At 43.0% G+C, this 23,107-nt stretch overlaps 1 protein-coding gene across 3 annotated transcripts in view; it reads right to left on the bottom strand.

Moving 5' to 3' along the window:
- The window catches only part of Nell1 (neural EGFL like 1), an 822,199-nt gene that overhangs the window by 569,206 nt on the left and 229,886 nt on the right, over nt 1-23,107 (bottom strand). For all 3 annotated transcript variants that reach the window (XM_048442384.3, XM_048442394.3, XM_085682700.2), the window contains 2 exons: nt 18,921-18,994; nt 7,508-7,607 (listed from right to left, as the gene is read on the bottom strand). In XM_048442384.3, coding sequence (XP_048298341.2) covers nt 7,508-7,607; nt 18,921-18,994 — 174 coding nt within the window. The remainder of the gene's footprint in view (nt 1-7,507; nt 7,608-18,920; nt 18,995-23,107) is intronic.

Genomic DNA, 23,107 nt, shown 5'->3' with positions numbered 1-23,107 from the left:
ATATCAACATGTAGAAGAATGAAATTAGATGCATATCTATCACCATGCACAAAACTAAAGTACAAATGGATCAAAGACCTCAAAGTAAAATCAAACACACTGAACCTCATAGAAGAGAAAGTGGGAAGTACACTTGAATGCATTGGCACAGAAGACCACTTCCTAACTACAACCCCAATAGCACAGACATTGAGAGAAGCAATTAATAAATGGGACCTCCTGAAACTAAGAAGCTTCTGTAAAGCAAAGGACATGGTAACCAAGACAAAACAGCAGTCTACAGAATGGGAAAAGATCTTCACCAAACGCACATCAGACAGAGGTCTAATCTCCAATATATATATATAGAACTAAAGAAATTAGTCATCAAAAGAATAAATAATCCAATAAAAAAAGCGGGGTATGGACCTAAACAAAGAACTCTCAACAGAGGAGTCTAAAATGGCTGAAAGATACTTAAGGAAATGTTCAACATCCTTAGCCATCAGAGAAATGCAAATCAAAAACAACTCTGAGATTCCATCTTACACCTGTAAGAATGGCCAAGATCAAAAACACTGATGACAACTTATGCTGGAGAGGTTGTGGGAAAAAGGAAACACTTCTGCATTGCTATTGGGAATGCAAACTGCTTCAGCCCCTTTGAATACCAGTATGACTATTTCTCAGAAAATTAGGAAACAACTTCCTGAAGACCCAGCAATATCACTTTTGGGAATATACCGGAAAGATGCTCAGTCATATCACAAGGACATGAGCTCAACTATGTTCATAGCAGTATTGCTTGTCATAGCCAGAACCTGGAAACAGTCTAAATGCCCCTCTACTGAAGAATGGATAAAGAAGATGTGATACATTTATATAATTTATACTACACAGCATAAAAAAAAATAGTGACATCTTGAAATTTTGGGGCAAATGAATGGAGCTAGAAAACATCGTTTTGAGTGAGGTAACCCCAGACCCAGAAAGACAGTTATCATATGTACTCACTCATAAGTGGTTTTTAACCATAAAGCAAAGAAAAACCAACCTACAATTCACAATCCCAGAGAATCTAAGACAACACTGAGGACCCTAAGAGAGAGATACATGGATCTAGTCTACACATGGGAAGCAGAAAAAGACAAGATCTCCTGAGTAAATTAGGAGCATGGGGATCATGGGAGAGGATAGAATGGGGAGGGGAGTAAGGAAGGAAAGCAGAGAAAAATATATAACTCAATAAAAACAATTTAGAAAAAAGAAAAGTACAGTTTCTCATTAAAGGATTAAGTAGTCTACCTACCACTTCTGCATGAATTAAAGTAAGATGCCTTCCTCTTGGTGGTTCTTGGGTCAAGTAACTGACAACAGGCCTTCAGCCAAGCCAGACATTGACCAGATTTCACTGAATGAACGTTACTGCTGAACAGCTTTGATTTTAATTGGATTAGCTTTTAAGATTTGAAATATATTCATTTATGTCCTCTAGCACAAGGTAATGGAGAAATTGGTCAATTATTGATTAGAAGTATGTTGCAGGCCTCAGAATTTCATGAAAAATATCATGTCAATAGCAAATTTTAAAAGAAAGAGTTTCCTATTACATGGCAACAAGCTAAGGAGATTATAAAGAGGTGTCCTATTTGCTCTTTCTTTAACCAAACACTGTTTCCTGCAGGGAGTAACCCAAAGGTTACTCAAAGAAATGAGATCTAGCAAATGAATGTGTTCTACTTTACAGAATTTGGAGAATTAAAATATGTACACCACACCATAGACACGTATTCAGGTTTTCAATGGGCAACTGCCTTGACCTCAGAAAAGGCTGATTCAGTAATCACTCATTTATTAGAAGTTATGGTCATCATGGGTATACTTGCACAGATAAAGACAGACAATGACCCAGGATATGTATCTAAGAAAATGAAACTTTTTTTGTTCTTTTTTTTTGATTTTTTGCTTATTATAATATAAAGCATATAACGGGTATACCAAATAACCTACAGGTCAGGCAGTTATAGAAAGGTCAAATCGAACTATGAAGGATATGTAAACAAACAGAAAGGGATGGAAAATACCCCCATAAATAGATTGCATAATGCTTTATTAACCCTGAATTTTCTTAACGCTAATGAGAAAGGAACAACGGCAGCAAAGAGACATTGGATAAAGGAAAAAACTTGTGAATTGAATCAACCAGTGTATTTCAAGGATGTGTTGACCTCACAATGGAAACCAGGAGATGTGCTACGTTGGGGAAGGGGTTTTGCTCTTGTTTCCACAGGAGAAAAAAAAAACTATGGATACCATCAAAATTAGGGAAGATTCACTTTGAAAAAGAGAAACCTCTTGAGAAAGAGAAATGACAGCTCATCCACACTGGTGATAACCATACAGGTGGTAAGGTAAGCATATAGGGTTGGGGCAGGGTTCTTCTCTTGTCTTTACAGGAAAATACACATCTTCAAAAATTCAAGAAACCCTGGATGTTTGGATGCTGACAGAAGGAAAAATAACAATTTAATAAAGATCATCAAGAAAAAGGAATATGACTTATGAGGGCAGGTGATTAAAACATATAGATAGATAGATAGACAGACAGACAGACAGACAGACAGACAGACAGACAGAGACAGAGCTGACTTTGGAGTTGGACAATGGCTCTGTCCTTCTCTAAATCCAAGCCTGTTGTTAAAGGGAACATTCAGAGTTTCTGTCTCATGTCAGGAGCCATCTGGTGTGGGACAGAAGGAAGACTTTAGGAACAATTTCACTTTCTCCATGCCTATTTTCTCTATATCGTATTCTTCATTGAATTTATGTTTATATGAATAATATTTAAGTTTTCCATGATGAACAATAGAGTTTCCTACAGATCCTTTTCCTGCAGTAATCTTTGAAGCTTCCAGGAAGAAGAAGGGACCCCACAGCAACAACTCCACCTGGTTAAGATGACATCATGATGCTGATAGCACTACTACAAGACAGGTTTTGAGGTACCAGTTACTGAAATGATGCACTTTCTCACAACATTCTGGCCAGAACTCCAAAAAAGAACTTCAGAAAAAGCCCTATTAACTGCTGGGAAATCATTTGCAACTATACTAGACAATAATCTTGAAACTTAACCATCATTTTACTTTTACAGGATCCCATAAAAAGAGCATCACCCATGACAGCTGAAAGCAATTCTAGAAGATGACATCTGCTCTCCCAACAAAGTTTGTCCTCAGGGTTGGGAACACCATTTAGGGGTTGTTGATTATTACTTGTATAAGGTAGGGTTGGGGTGGAAACTATGCTGGCTCAAATAAAAGGGGGGATCAAATTGGATAATAGGTAATTTAGTGTGAACTTATTCACACTTATAATAATAGTGGATAATAGAGTGAATACTTGTTATTATTATTTATTGTTATTATTTTATGTAATTATTGCTATTATTTATTTATTATTATTTATGGATAATTTACATTGGTATAGTTTTTGTATATTGATACAAGTTCAAATTATATTTGTTATTTCTGTTCACAATATTTTTATACCTATGCAAAGTTATTCTGTCAGATTGTATGCAGACATGTTTCTACCTCTGTTTACGACATTTTGTATATTGATACAACTTTTGGGATATATTTTCGTATTGCATTATATATTATTCTTACCTCTGATCAAGATGCATTGCTTACATTATGAGGTCATTGTCCTCATTTGCTGCACATTTGTTTACAGATTATTTAATATTCTGACAAGAAGTCTTAGTCTTTGAGTTATATAGGCATTAAATATATACATTTATATATATATTTATATATAGGTCAATAGTTGTTCATGTTTGTTATACATATAGTCAGATTAATTAGGTTCTTCAGATACATAGAGATTGTATTCTGCATAGATAGGTAATCTTCAATCACTTCAAGGATCTGTAGAACATAGCATTTAAATAAACTTAGGGTTCTGCTGACATGAGACATGATTGCTCCTGACAGCACCAATCAATTCCCAAGAGAATGTTGAGCACCGAAGAAACTCCACTCAGAGTTTGTTTTCTTCTTGGCACAATTGGCCGCGGGGCAAGGAACTGTCCCTGCCTCAACCACTGACAAAGTACATGGTATCCAAACTGGATAAGCAGGACACAAGGAAAAGGACTGCCAAACCTTGCCAAGACAGGGTGAGACGGTTATGAAAACTTTCCTGCCTCTGAAAATGGTCTGTCAGTTACTCTAGGTCTTAGCCAAAGTTGGTTGCTTCAACATTGCAAATGAGACTCTGGATGATTACTCAAGTACCCAATTGTCTCTGTCATATACTTCTTGCTTTTGGAAGCTGCTTGATTGCACTTCCTGCCTACTCAAGTAATATTATCTCCCTTCTCAGGCCTTCCTTGGGGTTGAAGATTAGATAGTCATAGTTACCATCCTCTTATGGTTTAGCCAAGCCTATTTCTGATGCAAGACTTAGACTCTTTGGAAAAGAATGTCTATTAAAACATTTATCATGTGTTCCTTGGTTAATATTGTTTATGTTGGTTGTAATTTTATACTTGATATCTGTTCCTATTGTATATAGTTTTGTATTGGGTTTGGTTTGTTCTTATTTAGACAAAAGGGGGAGGTGATGGGGAATCTCTGCCAACCAAGTGGAACCAAGTTAAGGTACAGGTTTCTGTGACCCGGAGAAAAATGGCGCTCGACCCAGGTGTGCTCTCTGTGTGGTTCCCTTGCAGCATAGCTGAGCTTGGACTTCTCGTTACTGTTTTGTGAGTTTTCCCCTTATAATAAATAAAAATATAATTGTTTTATATTTTAGCTTGCCTGGTTACTTCCCGAATCAGGGTAACTTCTACACCAACTAATTCTGAGTGAAAAGTTCACAGAGGCAGCAATGCTTGAGCTGACATTTGCAGACAGCAGAGTCAATTTGATAAAGAAGGGGATTCCAGAAAGGGGAAATGTAATAATTTCTGCCCCAGGAATTAATTAGCAGTCAAGTGTCACATGTTTGAGTCTTTCTTCTTTAAAAGAGAACTTTGTATATGAAGCTGTTATTAGAAGTTAGAATTCGCCATGAGCCATTATCTGTGAATAAGGAAATTGGAACATTAAATTCTGAGACATGAAATATAAATAAAATGTCAAGAGATGGGCTAGAGAGGTTTAACAGTTAGGAATACTGGCTACTCCTGCCGAGGATCCTAGCTCAGTTCCCAGCACACCTACACACACACACAGCATACATGCCAGTCTTATACCCATAAAATAAAATAAAATGTGGGAATCTAAACAATGTATTTAAAAAATTAAAAAATTTTAAGTCAAGGAAAGTAAAGATAAAGAGGGTTTAATCTGCCATACTTCCAAGAAGCCTCCTCCCTGCATCTTTTTGAACAGGAACTTTAGTGTCCCGTGGAAGACGCAGAATTTAGAACACAAAAGAAACCCTAAACTATACGAGCATTTACAAGGAAAACTCTCACCCTCTCCTTCCAGATACTTAACAGAGGAGAGTGCATGCATGAAGGCAAAAAGGAAAGCCCTCAGCTCCACAGCTTGGCCCTCACTAAGGTGGACTCTATGAAGTCTGCCGCCACGTCTTATTCCTCTGCACCTGAACCAGATTTGGCAAAATGCTACCACAGCGCTTCCCGTGGGAGCCAGGTGCGCCCATGGGACACACCCCACCAGCAGTCTCGCTGACAAAAGGTGTGAGCGCCCGACAAGCTCAAACAGAGGCAGGACTGCCTCTTGTAAAGTAGGTCAGCACAGTGAAATTCCTCTTGAGTTTCTGAGCCCTGATCAATGTTCTGCTCTAAAGAAGCCATTAATCAGAAAGGATCTGCAGAAGCAGAAGCCCACCTGGCACCTCAACAAACAGCCAGTGATGGGTTTTGCATTAAATTGTAAGGCCTACCTAACAGCCTTATTGGTTCCCAATACAAGCATCTCTCTGAAAATTCAACTCAATATTTAGGCATTTCTAAGATCTCCCAGCTGCAAATTAACCATATGCTCTTCCCTCGGAAAGGAGACACCCCCAGGAGGACGCTCAGGAGACTCCAAAAGTTAAAAAATTCCCAAAGCACAAACACTTAACAGGTTTAGAAGGCTCAGAAAGAATGAGGCCCACACCCATGATCCTGGGAGCCACTCCTCGCCCACCACCCATGAGTAGCCCCCAGACATGTTTCTATGACTCACTCCAATAAACTCGTTGGTTCACCAAGATAGACTTGGGTGTAATTATTTCTTCAGTTATTTCTTCGGTGTATCTCCAGTGCCCTATCTGGAGTGGACAGAGGTTTGTTCTCATCTCCCGGGGAAAAATCATGGACAGCAGAGGCAGAAAATCTGGGGCACAGGGCACCATTACCTATTCCTGATTCTGCAGCCATTCTTAGAGAGCAATGAGATTTTACAGAGTTGAACCAACCACTGAGAGCAATCACAACTTCAGATGAAAACGCATCAAAACAATGGACGTTTTCCACACATATCAGAAGGTGCTGAGTACAGAACCAGCCAATCAGGACCTGCTACCAGGCATGCCTATAAATAGTTCTGGACTCCGCTGAGCCCACTCATACACCTACACTTCTGCGTCCTTTTGTGCCTCCGGCAGCATTAAGAAAATGTAACAGAAAACTGCTCTGTGAAAGCTAAAATATTTACTTTGTAAGTCTTTAGAGAAAGAAAAATATTGCTAATGCTTTCTAGAACAAATTGGAGGATGGGGGTGGGGGGAGAAAAGGGATTAAATGTGAAGTGACCGAGATAAACTATTAGATTCTGGGTCCTCCTTTACTCAGAAAGCACAAAAATCCTGTTAGGGTGTCTCTACCCCAGTGGCTATTGGAGAATGGGAGGTGCTTGGAATAGGCGCAGTCATGACTTAGTAGCTATGTTTAACGGGATTAGTGGGTTAAGATTTTGAATGCATTTTAGGTTCTCCTAACCCGCCTAATTCTCCCCAGGGAAGAACTTCGGGAAAGCACCCATTTATAAGCTAACAACTGAATGCATAAGGATAAATGTGTTAAAGAAAGAGGGTCCAGGAAGAGAAAAGAAAACAATTCCTGCCTGAGAATTAATCGGCAAGCGAGGTTATTTGACGTTGTGCGTCATTCCGAGAGAACACTAGCCCATAGACAAGGCAGGCAGGGAGGAGCACTCCACTCCGGGAGAAAATGTAATAATGATGGTTATGATTGTTATTCCAGGCTCTATCATTTCCTTCAATACAGAAGCCGCTGCTTATTGGATGTCTGTCCCACGCTGGGCCGTCTGCTCGTGCTCCCGCGTTATCCCATTTAATCTTCCCAGCAGTCTTATGAGGTGGATACTATTATTATCCTCATTTTACAATTGCGGAGCCGCAATTCAGACAAAGGTAGATGGGCTCCGCAAGTCTCTGAAACCAGGGAGGGATGAGCCAGGCAAGCTGCCATCTGCACCACTGTTCATCGAAGCTCCGCGCCAACCTCCAGCCCTGCCCAGAAGCCTCCAGCAAGCTCACTCACCTCGGCAGACCCTACAGCACTGATTCTCCGGAAGAATGTGATCCTTTTTGGAGCAGTTCAGTGGAGGGCAAGCTTCTGTAATCTTTACCAAGACTCCATCCTAGAAGCCAAATACCAGGAAAGAGTTAGTTCAGGTCCAGGGCCAATCACAGGCGCTTCTAATGGTCCTTGTTACTAGATTGCAAAGGTGACCAAAGGGATACCGAGAGCCTTCTCGGGAATTCCACCGAGAAAGACAATCCCACAAGTCAAACTGATGAGTCCAGGGAGAGAAAGCCGGCTTCCTTTCTGTATCAAAACAGCCTAGGTTTCAATAAGTTTTAGTCACTTTTTTTTTCAAGTCTCCTTTTCAATGCAAAGGGATGCCCATGCGACGTGCTGATAATTTGCAACAGCTGACAGCTAAGTGTGGCGGCCTCCTGTGTCAGAGCCTGAGTTCTATGCTGTAAATTGCAATAGCTCACTTTGTGCAACCCGTGTTGTGTACAACAGACTCCTGGGAAGCACTTCCCACATTCCACGGGCCACAGCCTTGTCACCAGACATCAACAGGGCTTCTTCCTTGTTCTCAGCCAACTTACAATTCAGATGGAATGAGACATATAATTCCTAAATTAGGAGCTTTAATACACTGCAGAAATTACTTTTAACATGTGCTCTAATGAATTCAATTTAATATGCTACACAGTGTCATCAGCTCTGACCAAACAGGGAGAAATAATGAAGGGGCCACATTGGCGGGAACTTGAGCAACTGAGTAAGAAAGAGGCTTTACAGGCCAAGATTGTAGACAAGGTACGTGGGCATGACAGAACATCAGACACATAGAAAATTAGATTTCCTCTGCCTGTAAACAACATAATTCACAACAATGTTAAATATTCAGCCACTGTACACTGATGGCCTCGCTGATCTAAGGTCCTTTCTGCTGGTGTGAGTGGTGTCTGCATTTAGTTTTACGCTGAAATTTTAAAATTAGCCTATTAAGTGCTTTCTTTGAAAAGGTTGGAGACACTTTCTTTAAAGCATTCAGTTTTTCTCTCCCATCCTTTGCAAGGATGTTTAAGACAGCCAAGAAGAGGAGCCTTGCTTTAGGCAAATGCAGTCCCAGACACAGGCTGGTCAGGGGACAAGACCGAGCTACACAGCCAGGAGAGACAGGTGCCATGTTTTATGTTTCTAAGAGACTTGCTAATCCCTTCACCAGTTCTCTGTCAAATGGACACTCATTCCTAGAGATGCGCACAAATACAACATTAAATGCCAGATATAATAGGAAACACAGACTCTTGTGTGAGTGCTGTCATGTTGATAGCACAAAGTGAGCCACAGACATCAGCTACTCAACTCAGAGTAAGTTTTCTTCAACATGGCTTCCTCTTCTTTCTGGAAGTTTCCGACACAGCCAGCCTCACCCTAGCATTCTGTCTCCTATCTTTTTCCTCTGGTGCGCTTTCCAAACGCTTACTTTTCCCAAGATTCCATGGGGGACCGATCCTAAGATTCAACCCCTGATCCTGCTTGTTCAGTCCTCTGTTCCCACTAGAGTCTACACTCATTCCTCAGGTCAGATGACAGAGGTGCGTATCTAACCTCAACAGCAAATGATAGGTCTAAACCAGCTGTCGACATCGGAATTAAATGGTTAGCACAAGGCAACAGATGCTAAGCGCCTACCTGTCAGGAACTGCACTGGCCGTAAAGGGAATAAATGACTCACTATCAACTCCAAGCCTATCATCCCGCTGTAATATACTGGTTCTGCAACATTGCCTCGGCATTGATAAGAACTGCTAAATATTTTTTAACCAAACTGTGCTCCCATATCCAAGTTCTGGATGCTTTCCTAACACCCTAACATTGGCTCATTTCTGACAGAGGGCACATGGATCATTGCATCCATTCAGAAAGCTGGAAGCTGCCTTCAAGTTCTCCAACCCCATGACAAGAGCCCATGGCTTGATAGTATATGATGCCTATACATACGAAATGAACAGTCTCTGAATTATAATTTATGTTCAGGTTATATGTGCCCTCTCAACTGAATTCTCCCTTGCTTGGATTCTTCCCACCCACCATCTATTGTATCCACAGCCTGATGGGTCCTGCTGGGAGCACTCCCTGAACCCGTCACTCATGCTGAAAGCCTTAGCGCACAGTCAGCTTCTAGGATGGCTCAAATTAAGACTATTAATGAGTTTCACTATTCCACTAAGGTCGTTATCAAAGTACTAACTGCTAAAAAACTCATCTCTGGGTACTCAGATTCCGGATGATTATTTCCTTACATTTTCCCCTCTAAGTCCAAAACTTTGCAGCATGTTTAACAAATATGTGTGCATGTATATATGTATATGTGTGTGTGTGTGTGTGTGTATACCTTCATATGTATATATATTTGCTAAAAATACTTTAAATGCTACGGAAGATTTCTTCTTAATTATTTTTTAAATGATCTTTTCTCATTTTACATACCTAGCCCAGTCCTCACTCCTTCCCCTCCTCCAGGTCTCCCCACTTTCCCCCAGTTCTCAGAGAGGGTAAGGCTTCCATTGGCAGTCAACAAAGTCTGACATCACTCTGAGTCAGGACCAACGCCCTTCATCCTATATTGAGGCTGAAAGGTATCCCTCCAAAAAGAATGGGCTTCAAAAAGTCAGCTCCAGCACTCAGGATAAATCCTGGTCCCACTGTCAGTGGTCCCACACATTGCCCAACCCACACAATTGTTACCCACATTCAAATGGCCTAGTTTGGTTTTATGCTGGTTCCCCCACTATCAGTCTGGAGTTGGTGAGCCCCCACTAGCTCAGGTCACTGTTTCAGTGGGTATCCTGTCATAATCCTGACTCCTTTACTCCTGACTTCTTTGACTGGTCTCCAGAAGCTTCGGTCAGTGCTTAGCTGTGGATCTCTGCCTCTGCTTTCATCAGAGACTGGATGAAGGTTCTGTGATGACAGGGGAAGCGCAGTTCAGGCACACTCTTCATTACTGCTTATGATCTTAGCTGTAGCCATTCTGTGGATTCCTGGGATTTTCCCTGGTGCCAGGTTTCATGCTAGCCCCATAATGGCTCCCACAATCAAGATATCTCTTTCCTTGCTCTTCCTCTTGGTCCTTCCCCCATCTCGACCATCCTGTTCCCTCAGGTTCTCCTCCTCCCTCTCCTCTTTCTCTCCTCCTCCCCTTCTGCCCTCCCTTCTCCCCACCCCCACACTCCTGGAGGTGTGGTTTCAAATCTCACTTCTGACACAGAAGACTTCTTAAAAGTGATCATTCTGTAAAAGGAGCTTCCCCTATCTAGTGATTACATCAGCCAACAATTCTTTAAAAATTTCATTATTTATTTCTTTGGGGGCATGCATGTTCCATGACATGCATGTGGCAGTCAGAGAACAATGTGCAGAAGTTAGCTCTCCTTCCAGCTGAGGGTGTTGTGGGGACTGAACTCAGGTTATCAACTTGGTAGCAGCAGGTTTCTCTACCTACTGAGCCATCTCATTGGCCCAAAGCTGAGGCTTCTAATTAACCTTTAATATAGTTGCTAAGTAAGACCAAACTCCAAAGTTTAAATCTGCATATTTTTAAAATAACATGAACCGAAATCATAGTTATGTAAGTACACCTAAATCCACTGAAGCCCAGGAAAAAACATTTTTCAACTCTATTTTGAGAACTATTGCCAGTAAAATGTAACCTGTCATTCCTATTTTTGAACAGTCCTGATTGTGGCACCTTGTGACCTCTACACTGAGCTCCGTGCTAATATAAAAACGCGGCTATTCTTCTTTTCCTATTTCCAAGCAACTACTCTGTGTCAGCGGTCAAATGTAAACATTCCAAGTTCTACACAAATTGCTGGGCTCCGACTTGAATTTCTAACAACACACAAACATCTGTAAGTTGAAAAATGTCACCTCGCAGAAGAAATCTTCCAGAAAAATAAAAACTGATGGTGGGGCAAATGGAAATGAGATTATTAGGAGTTATTGATCTTGGTTTAAAGATAATATGGTGGGACCTCGTTGTGGGATCCTGTCTCTTAGCAATGTCAGAAGCTACTACACCCAGGAGGTCTCACCAACAAGATTGCCTAAACCGGAGCTCGACAAGGAAAACACCAATACACATGCCAAAGTGGATGGGGGAAACCCCACGAAGCCTCATGAAGACTAACACAACAAAGGGGTGCTGAGAGCAGAAGAGATCATCTCCCTCAGGGAAGAGCACACCAACTGTCTATCCAATGCTAAGCACGCGCATACAAGTAACGTTATACACGTGAGCAGGTTATATTTAAGAATATATATGTGCATACATATGTGCATGCAATAGCAATTAATAAAGAAAGAGAGCATGCATTTGAAGGAGACCAAGGAGAGGGCTATGGAGGAAGAAATCTTCATATTATTCTAAATTTGAGGGGGAGTTCGAGGCAGGATTTCTCTGTAACTTTGGAGCCTGTCTTGGAACTAGCTCTTGTTGACCAGGCTGGCCTCAAACTCATAAAGATCCACCTGCCTCTGCCTCCCAAGTGCTGGGATTAAAGGTGTGCACCACCACCGCCCAACTATAATCTCACCTTTTTTAAAAAAAAAAAAAGAAACAAATAGTCTAAAAACTAATATGTTAGATTGAAGGTATAGCTAGTGGTTATGAACTTCGGATGCTCTTGCAAGGACCAGAATTTGGTTGCCAGGATCCACATCAGTTGGCTCACAACTTCCTCTAACTCCAGCCCAGGAGATCAAATACCTCCGGCCTTCAAGTGCACCTGTTCTCACAGGCACATGAACACGCACAGACACAAAGATAAAGCAGGGGGGGGAATCTTTTTAAAACTAATGTGTTAACTTCTGGGAAACATCTGTGAAGGAATGTGAGACAAAAGTTGTCTCTTATCCAATCCCATAAAACAGGAATGGGTGGAGATCTGGGTAGCCTTCCCTCAAAGAAAGATCCCTATCTGAACCAAAGAACAGATATTATTTGAACCAACATCTCCCCTATTCTCTCAAGACAGTACTTGTGGAATAACATTTTAGGTTTCTTAGGGAGAAGTTAGTATCTTACATACAACAGAAGCTATACAGTGCTGGGGGGTTAAACACGGAGAAAGGCTGCACAGGGCAGACCAAATCCCATCAACACCCATCATCATCCTCTGTCCCTACTGACCACAGTCACTAAAAATGCTCCAAATTCTTCTATGGCCTCTCATAGAACCGTCCTTTGTGGAAGAATCAGTGTGTTCTGACCTGAGTCTGTATGCTAGTTAACACTGATTGTTGACTTGAGAAGATCAAGAGTCACTTAAGAGAAAAGCCTCCACTCATGTTGAAGAGGATGTGGGGTAGAGGGAACACTTCTGCATTGCTGGTGGGAGTGCAAGCTGGTACAGCCCCTTTGGATGTCAGTGTGGAGATTTTTCAGAAAATGAGGAAACAACCTTCCTCAAGACCCATTAATACCACTTTTGGGTATATATCCAAAGGATGCTCAATCATGCCACAAGAACATGTGCTCAACTATGCTCACAGCAGCATTGTTTATCATAGCCAGAACCTGGAAACAACCTAAATGTCTCTCAACTAAAGAATGGATACGGAAAATGTATATTTACACAATGGAGTACTAATCACAGAAAAAAAATAACATCTTGAAATTTGCAGGCAAATGGATGGATTTAGAAAACATCATTTTGAGTGAGGTAACCCAGACCCAGAAAGACAATTATCATATGTACTCACTCATAAGTGGTTTTTAAACACAAAGCAAAGAAGATCAGCCTACAAATCACAATCCCAGAGAACCTAGACAACAATGAGGACTCTAAAAGAGACATACATGGATCTAATCTACATGGGAAGTAGAAAAAGACAAGCTCTCCTGAGTAAATTGGGAGCATGGGGACCATGGGAGAGGGATGAAGGGAAGGTGGAGGGAGGGAAGCAGAGAAAAATGTAGAGCTCAATAAAAATCAATAAACAATAATAATAATGATGAGAGAGAGAGAGAGAGAGAGAGAGAGAGAGAGAGAGAGAGAGAGAGACCTCCAGAAATGCCTATAAAGCATTATCTAGGTGACATCAAGAGTGGGGAAGACCCAACCTAACTATGGGTGGCACCATCCTCTGAGTGACTGAATTAGGAGATGCCAACCCACGCCAGAATTCACTGCTCTGCCTGCTGATTGCGGGTACAATACGTCCTCAGCTCTAGCTGCTGTGACTTCCCTACCATGATATCCCAGAGGGGACACTAACAACCGAGCTGAAAGAATGTAGGAGCTGGAGGACGGGAGTGTGCCACAAAAAGGACATGGCTGCTGCACTCATCATATACTCAGTGCCCCTGTGCTACCAGAGCAAGACCTGCACAAGACGAGACCCATCACTATTGCATCAGGGATGGGTAGGGACCTACACAAAACTAGACTTATCACTATTACATCGGGGATGGGGAAGGGACCTACACAAGTCTAGACCCATCACCATTGTATCAGGGATGGGGAAGGGACCTACACAAGACTAGACACATCAATATTGCATTGCATCAAGGATGTGGAAGGGACCTACAAAAGACAAGTCCATCACTATTGCATTAGGGACGGGGAGGGGACCTACACAAGACCAGACCCATCAATATTGCATTGCATCAAGGATGGGGAAGGGACCTACACAAGACTAGATCCATCAATATTATATCAGGGATGGGGAAGGGAGCCATGAGGCTCCACCTGTCTTGGAAGATCTACTGACACCTAATAGTTGCTGGAAGGAGGGATGCCCTTTTCTTCAGTTGTGTAGCCACTGATAAGCTCCCCTCACTCAGAAACAACTTCCCACCCATGCTCATGCAAGCAAACATGATTAAACCCAGTGGCACCTACACGTACCCGGGGAAGAAAGGAAAGTAAAGGGGGAATTAAAAGAAAAATGATATCAATACCAAGGATAATAGGAAGTGAAAATGGCTAAAACTCATGGTATACCTGTGTGAAATTTAAAGAATAAAAAATAAATGCTTTTTTAAATCCATGAGTAAAGCAAAACCATTCTCCCTTTTGCTTCTGTCAGAGTATTTCACCGTAACAGGAGAAGAAAAGAACACACTGCCTCTCTAAATTAGAAACCAAGAATTGTTACAAATCAACATAAGCCTGAAGGGACATCATAAAAAAGCTAAAAAAGAAATCACACAGCCAGACCACCAAGTTCTTACTCCAACTATTTCACTCAGCCTCCAGGTAGCTTAGTCCCTGACCCTGAGTCCCACATCTGTGTAGTACGTGCCTTGTAGGGTTATTCTGAAGTTAAAATGTCATAACATGTTTTAATTGTCTTAGACAATATTCAAACAGTAGCTAAGAATACAAGACATGTTACATATGATAATAAATGACTCCTTTCTCCGTGGACAAAATAACTCAAATATTTGCAGAAGGTCAGTAAATCATTTTTCAAAACAGGGCAAAATTGTTCCCTGAATACATAGACGCACGCATGCATGCATGTACACACATACTGCTTGTGCAAAGAGTTATCTGATCCAATTTTTTTCTAGGTTATTAATCCTGAACACGGAGGAAAATGACCCAAAGTATACTGAATGTCTGTTTCATACCCGTAGGCTACTCAGATAAGACATGATTTCAGCCCATGCCCATTCATTCTACATGTCTCAAGCATGTCTGCTCTGATCATCTCAGAGGGTGACAAGGACCTGGTCACAACTAAGACTTCGGTGAGAGTCACTAAAGCTTTTGCTCAAAATGAAGAAAAGAGTAGGTATAGTGAGTGTCAGACCTATGGCCTTATAATGTGGGTCACAGCAGAGTGGGCAGGATTGCCTTTAATCAGCTCACCTTTCCCTAGGGTGGAAGAGAAAAGCAAAGGTAGAATCTAAATCAATTGTCCTCCCCATAAGGGAAACCATTTACAGAGACCATGCCCATCCAGACTTGTACTCAAGGAGAGTGGCAGGGCCATATGAGATAAGGACAGCTCATGTTCACTGAAGATTTAGTGCCAAGTACTCCATTTTCTTCTCCCTCTGTGTGCTCGACATTCTCCATCGGGATGCACCTATCTTGGGCTGGAGATTATGCCAGTTCTCAGGCCTGGGGGCTTCTTGGTTGATGAAGAGATGAAAAAGTCCTCACTGTCATCCCATCCCCACCTTTGATGCTGGCAAAGGAGACCTACACCCAACATCTATTGACACTGAGATACGAGTCCCAGTGTCATTCAGTGGCTGTGATAATTACCTAACCAAAATTCACCTAAGGGAGGAAAAGTCTTTTTTGGTTCACAGTTCCAGGGTACACTGCATAACAGTTTAAAAATCAAGGCTGGAACATGAAGTACAACACCCACAGTCAAGAGCAGAGTGAGAGACAAGGGGTCCAAGGTCCACCTGTTTGCTGGCTCCTGTGCTCAGCCAGCTTACCTCACTCTTACAGTTCAGAGCCTAGCATAGGAAATGGTGCCGCCCACAGTGGGCTGAGTCAATCAACAACCAAGGCAATCCCCACAGGCATATCATAAGTTAACCTTATCTAGATAATTCTTCAACTAAGACTTCCTTCCAGGTGACAAGATACTACCCTGTCAGGGTAAACAAACCCATTCTCACACCCTCCAGAGGGCAAAAGTAAAGACTAAGAGGAGGATTTTCACTCAATGAAAGGATGGGGTTGTTAATGGATTCTAGTCAATACTTGATGTGTTAATAACTGCTAGCCAAGGCATGGGTCCGTGGACACAGGTATTTTCAAATAGAAAACTGTATCAGACAATGACTCATGCATGCTCCTGGTAGTCACATCCTCTCAGCAACCTCCTTCATGATAAGTCATGATAAATTGGCCAGTCTGATGTAACTAACAGAATTAGGAGGAAGTGGTGCCACAGAGCTTTGGAGACTGGGTCATAGGAAGCATCGGATCTTCTACCTGAGTCTTTGAAAAGGTTTGTTCTGGGGAGAGGTAGTCTCCATGTGAGAAATATCTAAAACCATTGTTCCACAAGAAAATATCCACACAGTCATGTGCAAAAAAACAGGAGAACCTGTTTCAATTGTCCTAGATAGGAATGAAGAAGCCATGTTGGGCAACCAACATTCTAACTTCTGAAGTTAGCAGAAAATTCTACCTACAATAGCCAAAACATTGTAACCACCTTGAAACTCCAAGTGAGAACTGCACACGGGGCTGTGTTCAATGTACACAACCACAAGAGATAACAAAAACACTGGTTTTAGTTGGGGGCGTGTACGCCAAGTGTAAGACCTGAGTTCAACTCCCAGAACCCATATAAAAGGCTAGGAGGCTAGGTATGGTGGGGGTACACTTATAATCCCCATGCTAGGGAGAGGGAGAGAGGGAGAGGGAGAGGGAGAGAGAGAGAGAGAAGGAGAGAGAAGGAGAGAGAGAGAGAGAGAGAGAGAGAGAGAAGAGAGAGAGAGAGAGAGAGAGAGAGAGAGAGAGAGAGAGAGAGAGAGGAGACTAGCTAGCCAATTTGACAAGTTCCAGGCCAACTCAGAGACACTGTCTTGAGAAAGTGTTGAAGATAGCTAAAGGTTGACACCCAAGGTTATGCCTAGCCTCCACATTCACATATGTGAACACACACAAACACACACGTGCACGCACCTCATACAGTGATTTTAGTCACTATGTTTTAGGGAGTTGCTTTCACAGAAATAGACAGCAAAGCTGTCAAGTTCACCATTTCCATTTGTTCTCCACGCCCTCCTTTCCCACAGAACACTGTCCTCTTGATCAGTTAGATACAGTATTTGCCTAATGCAGGCATCTAGCATATCTGGGGCCTCAGGATCCCACTCCACTTCTCTGAATACCTCGGTGTCCTCTTGGGAATGGCTTCTCCACTTAAGTGATCTACTTCTTGACTTCTGAAAATATCCCTGGACTCTGCTAGGTCACACAGTCTTCTGGATTTTAGGAACTTCACAGTTCACCTAAATATTGCTTTCAAAACATTTGACTGCTTTTGGTAATATTACTCAGGAAGTGTTTCTGTTCTTTGTAACCAAAACTATAAACTAGCACTCTCTTTGACATGGCACCCTGACACCAGTATCCGTCCCCAACACCCACAGCCAACCATGTAACAAGCTCTTCAGTTCTGTTTCTACATAGTTCTTCAACCCCCTTTACTCATCTGCCACGCCACTGCCACAGGTTGAAATTTAGTCAGCTTTTGCCTCTGATGGTTCAACTATATCCACTGCTCCTCCAGTGACCCCTCCACTGCCCCCCAAATATATGTATGTGTGCTATAATATATCTCCATGCACTTGCTGGGGACACTTGTCTCCCTGAAAGGTCAAGTTCACCTGTCTACGGCTGTTTTCAGCTTCATCTGTCTTCAAACTCCACATGTACCCTAAAACATCTCCAAGTCAAGTTATTCACAATTTCCTAAATATGAATAAGTATTCTCTTTTGTTATGGCTCTGGGCACCTGCAAATGTCCTCTCCTTGCCAGAATATTCCTTCATCTCCATCTACCCAGGAAATAATTACTAGTGAAGACTGTCCATCACCTCCATAAAGCCCTGATTGGCCTTGATGTAGAGTCCATGGTAGTGTGCAGTGCTCACAGTGTGAAGGACTGACCATCAGGGTGAGACTGACCATGTAGAATAATTCAGTGTGTCTGTCTCTCCTCGTTGTTACATGGGAACATTTCAGGAGCCCACAAGGTCCTTCTCCTCTGTTTACCGTATATTCACTCCTTACACGCTCTCTATTCACTCCTTACACGCTCTCCTACACTAAACTGCACATTTATGAAGAAAACCACTTGCTTCCTGTGTCCACACATCCCAGGGCTACACAGAGGTTCAGCAGTCACTGCTGTACACAGAGATCCAGGGCAGAGCTGAAATAAAGCATTCAGCGCCCAGTCAAATTCTGGGATGCATCGCCTGCCTCGCCGGTGTTGGCTGAATGTTTACTAGCAATGCTCTTTATAATGTATTTCATGGCGGTGGGAAAGAGGACAATCAATGGGGGCGGGGCATTTCCTAGAATTCTATTACCACTTGGAAGTGGAGTCGGCCCAGTCAGAGCTGGTATGGAACATTCACTTGCCTACACCACCTCATAACCTTTCTCCAGGACCGCTGTCAACTTTCCATCCACGATAGCGCCTATCTCTTTTGCTCTTTCACAACCTTCCTGCGCTGGCTGCTTCTCAAACTGTGCTAGCCACTGAACTCAAGCTTGTTTCACAGAAACGGGCTAGATCCTCTCTGCTTGACTCCAGCCCACCGGTTCTGCCCATCAGGGACCGACCTCGGCCAACATGCCCCACAGAGGAACACCACATGTCTGTCTTTTGTCTGCTCTGTGGAAGTGACAGGGACCACAGACAAACTTACTCGACATTCCCGGCAGCTCTTGGTTAAAATCCGCTGGCCCTCGGCGAGAACTTTTCCTCCGTAGATACATTTTGCTGCAAGAAAACAGAGAGACAGTTCACACCTGGTCATGCTGTGCTACAAAATGTCCTCAGAGGCTCAAAATGCCAACAGGAACATAGATTCCCTGAGTCTAAGCCTCAAAATGTAATGTAAGTGATGTGATGTGATGTGATGTGATGTGATGTAAATCATAGGGAGAGTAACGTGAATAGGGAGATGTGAGTCCCCTGAGGCCATCAGCCAAACTTCAGGGTTGATTTTATTCCCTTGCAAAGCCACCCAATTGATGGCCAAAGAAACCAAAGGGTAAGTTGATTTGATAAGGTATGAAAACAAGTTAGTTGCCATGACCGGGCAATTAGCAATAAGTTTTGTGTTTGGATTTTCTCTCTTTTTATTAGTGTGTGTGTGCGTGTGCATGCTCACAAGTGCAGGTAGAAGCAGGGGCATGTGGTGACTTTATGCCAACATCAGGTGTCCTCCTTTGTCTCTCCCCATCTTAAGTCTTGAGGCAGGGTCTCTCGTCTCTCACTGACCCCAGCACTCACTGATTAGACTAGCTGGCTAGCGGCTCCCAGGGATCTGCTGGACTCCGCCTTCCCAGCATTGGTATTATGTAGCCATGTCCAGATTTTTCTGAGTCCTGGGAATCTGAACTCATGGTCTCATACTCGCATTGCAAGCACTTTATGTGCTGAGCCATCTCCCTAGCCCAATTAGCAGTAGTTTTGATGCAGACAGCCCTGCTATAAGATGAGCCTCTGGGTAAAAGGCGTATGTTCTGTTCATCAACGCTTCGCTACAGGGAGGATTCCATATGCGCTTCTTTATGATATGGGAGGTGAGCGCCCTGAGCCTAGATGTACTTAACCGTACTCAGACAAGTACGAAATACAAGCCAGCCCAACCAATTGCTACATCAGCACACTGGAGGGGAGGCCTTGCGAGAGGTGAGCTGTGTGGGCTCACAGGCAGGGCAGAAAGTGGAAGTTGGCCCTGCAGAAAATTTCAAAGAGAAACAGCTCAATTGAGATTCTGCAGAGACCCAGTCCTTGACTTAACTTGCTGACTCACTTTAAGCATGTGCAGAATATGTCAATTTGCTGTGACCCCTCTCTGACTCTACGAGATTTTCCAGTCACTTCAAGAGGAACAGAAAGCAAAGGTCTGAATGAACCCTTTCCTGGCCCGATAAGGACCCTTCTAGCCCCAGCTCTCCAGAGAAACAGAAATAAATACACACTTGCCTTTAGTTCCCAAAGCCGTTTCACCTCTCAGACCCTCCATTTCTGTATCTATTAAAACTGGGCTGATTAAATTTGGTGGTTACCTGGACCCGCAGTCTTCTCCTCCACACGGAACATTCACATCTGCCCAGCCCTGTCTCCATAGACACAGAAAGGGAGAGCCCAGAAACAAACGCTGGTTTATTTAATGCAATGCTTCTGTGAGATGGGTGCCGGGACACGCCGCCCAGAGCCCTCTGTGATAGCTAATGTATTTCTACAGCTACTGGAACAATGCAACCCAACAGGTCTCAGGCAACTGTTAATCTAGGGTCTGTGCTGGGCTGTGGGGAGCCACCTTGCCCAAAGTCAAGCTCCTTACTAGACCAGCCCATAGCCAATAGAAGATTCATTAAATGACACGAAGTTCTGCTTTCCTTGCCTGATTCAGGACGACTCTGAAAGGCCATTCTGACTCAGCATCCCAGTGGGAAGAAGTGAGGTGCTTGCTGTGTGTATATCTTCAACCTCATTCTGCTTCTTCCCTTGGCACCGATTTGAACCCCGCACTGACCCTGTGTGCGTTTTCTAATAAAGCATGCGGGAATCTCCAGTGTAGACTGTTTCCTGTAAACACAGGACCTGCAGCAACCCACACCACCCAGCTTCACCTCTGTATTCTCTTCTCAGTGAACAATGCCACCATCTCCACCAGCTCCTCCCCGGCCTGCTTCTTGCCCAGTGTGAGTAACCAAAACTTCTGTCCCAATTTCGCTTCTCCGTTCCCCACCCTGACAATGACTTCAGCATCCCTCTTCTTCAGCACTACCAGAACCTCCCTGCTCCCTGTTCTAACCTCAGCCCTTTCCAATCCTTTCCCAGACAACACAAACACATCTTAAAATCCAAAGTTGAGAATTTGGGACCCAATCTAAAAATATTAGGAGTCCCTGACACCTTGAGGAAAAATAAAAAGTTCAAAATGTTTAATTAGGCAGATCATCCATTCTGACAGCTTTTTCTTATCTCTCAAATCTTCAAAAACTTCCCACCTGTGCTTTTACTCACCCACTCAAATAGTTATTCCCCATCTAGCTTTCTCTCTGAATACCAAGGTTCGCGTGTATCCTATTCTTCTACAGAAATATTCAGATCCCCGTTATCCACTGACACCCTTCTGTCTTAGTTGGGGTTCCTATTGCTGTGATGAAATACTTTGATCACAAACAAGCTGGGGAGGAAAAAGTTTATTTACCTTACTCTTCCACATCACTCACTGTCCATCAACAAAGGAAGTCAGGACAAGAACCTGGAGTCAGGAGCAGATGCAGAAGCAATACGGGAGGGTATTGCTTACCGGCTTGCTCTCCATGGCTTGCTCAGCCTGCTTTCTTATAGAAACTAGGACCACCAGTCTAGGGGTAACAATGCCCACAAGGGGTTGGGCATTCCTCCGTCATGCACCAATTAGGAAAATACCTTAGAAGCTTGCCTTCAGCAGGACCTTATGGAGGCATTTTCTCTTTCCAGGTCCCCTCCTCTCAGATGACTACAGCACGTGTCAACTTGGTTAAAAAAAAAGAAAACCTAGCTAACACAATTGCCTCTTGTTATCTTGATATACAAACACATCACCATTAAACCACAGCCTTTCTTTAGTGTTCCTCGCCAAGATTTCACAGTAATGGAGGCCTCACAATAGAAAACATTGGACAAACTTAGAAAGTCCCACAGCTTACAAATGAAAAGACTCTAAAAGTTGTGTCTTTCAAAATAGTCACTCTTTTTAAGTCGAGAGCCTCTGTGAAACTCCCGAAATCTCATTCCTAAAGGTTTAAAGTCTCTCAACTGTCGGGTCCTTAAAGAATGAAAAATAAATTAAATTCTTTCTAACTTCCAGAGGGAAGAACAAGGGCACATTCCCCAGTTGAGCAAAGTAAAACTAAACTCCAAAATGTAAGTAATCAATGTCCACTACTTGGGATTCCCTCATGACCGTCTAGGCTCCTCCAGGGGGCTTGGGTCACTTCTTTGGCTTGCCTTCTGCAGCACACACAGCTTGTCTTCCAGGCTTTGGAATGGTCCCACTCCATCCCTGCTGCTATTCTTGACGGTCATTCCCTGTTGTGAGCATTTTGAAAATGCTGGGGTCTTCTGTTGCAATTGGGCTGCACCTCTCTTAGGCTCTCTTCATGGTGCCCACCCTCAGTTTCTCTTCGTGACCCCTTCAGAAGAGAAAGTGGGTCTTTCCTTCTCCTTCACTTAAAAATAGTCCTCCCTGACTATTTTTTATGCCCCCCACGCCAGTATTCTAGATATATCCATGACAGCTATTCATTGCCCCTAATGACATTCTGGGTACCCCCAGTTGACTTATATGGGAAGAACCCATCTCCAAGGCCCTGAGATTCCTGTATGATAAATTCCCACACTCCTAAACACGACAGCTGCCAACTTGGCAAGGTAGCTCGTGCCAGAGTGGCAGTTTTGCTAAACGCACTCCTGTCAACACTGCCATCTGTTTTTTGGCGCGGGCTGGGAAATGCAGAAATTCTCCTTTTCTTTCCCTTTGGACCCTTGCCACTCCACAATGGTATTAACACGCTTGCTCCCCTGTCTTGAAACATTCGGCTGGCTCCTTTCTTCTCTGAAAGGCTCATCCAGAGCTCCTACCTGGAGATAAAAATGCCTTACTGTTTACACCACGCTCAGGGACACATCGTGCATCCACCAGGCTAGTAGAAAACAAATGTCTGATAAAATGTATGCCCTCCCATCATAGGAAGCTTCGGGTTGAGGGGGATGATACCAGCTCATGTCGCATGCCTTCGCCATTGGCAGCTGTGGCAAGATGCAGAAAGGGCATACGGCATGGTGTCAGCTGTCCACACAATAACCTTAGATATTTCTGGATTGGAA

This window comes from Myodes glareolus, chromosome 24, assembly GCF_982192425.1.
Source record: "Myodes glareolus chromosome 24, mMyoGla1.1, whole genome shotgun sequence".
In the NCBI taxonomy this organism is placed as follows: Eukaryota; Metazoa; Chordata; class Mammalia; order Rodentia; family Cricetidae; genus Myodes; species Myodes glareolus.
This window is presented reverse-complemented; position numbering and strand designations above follow the sequence as displayed.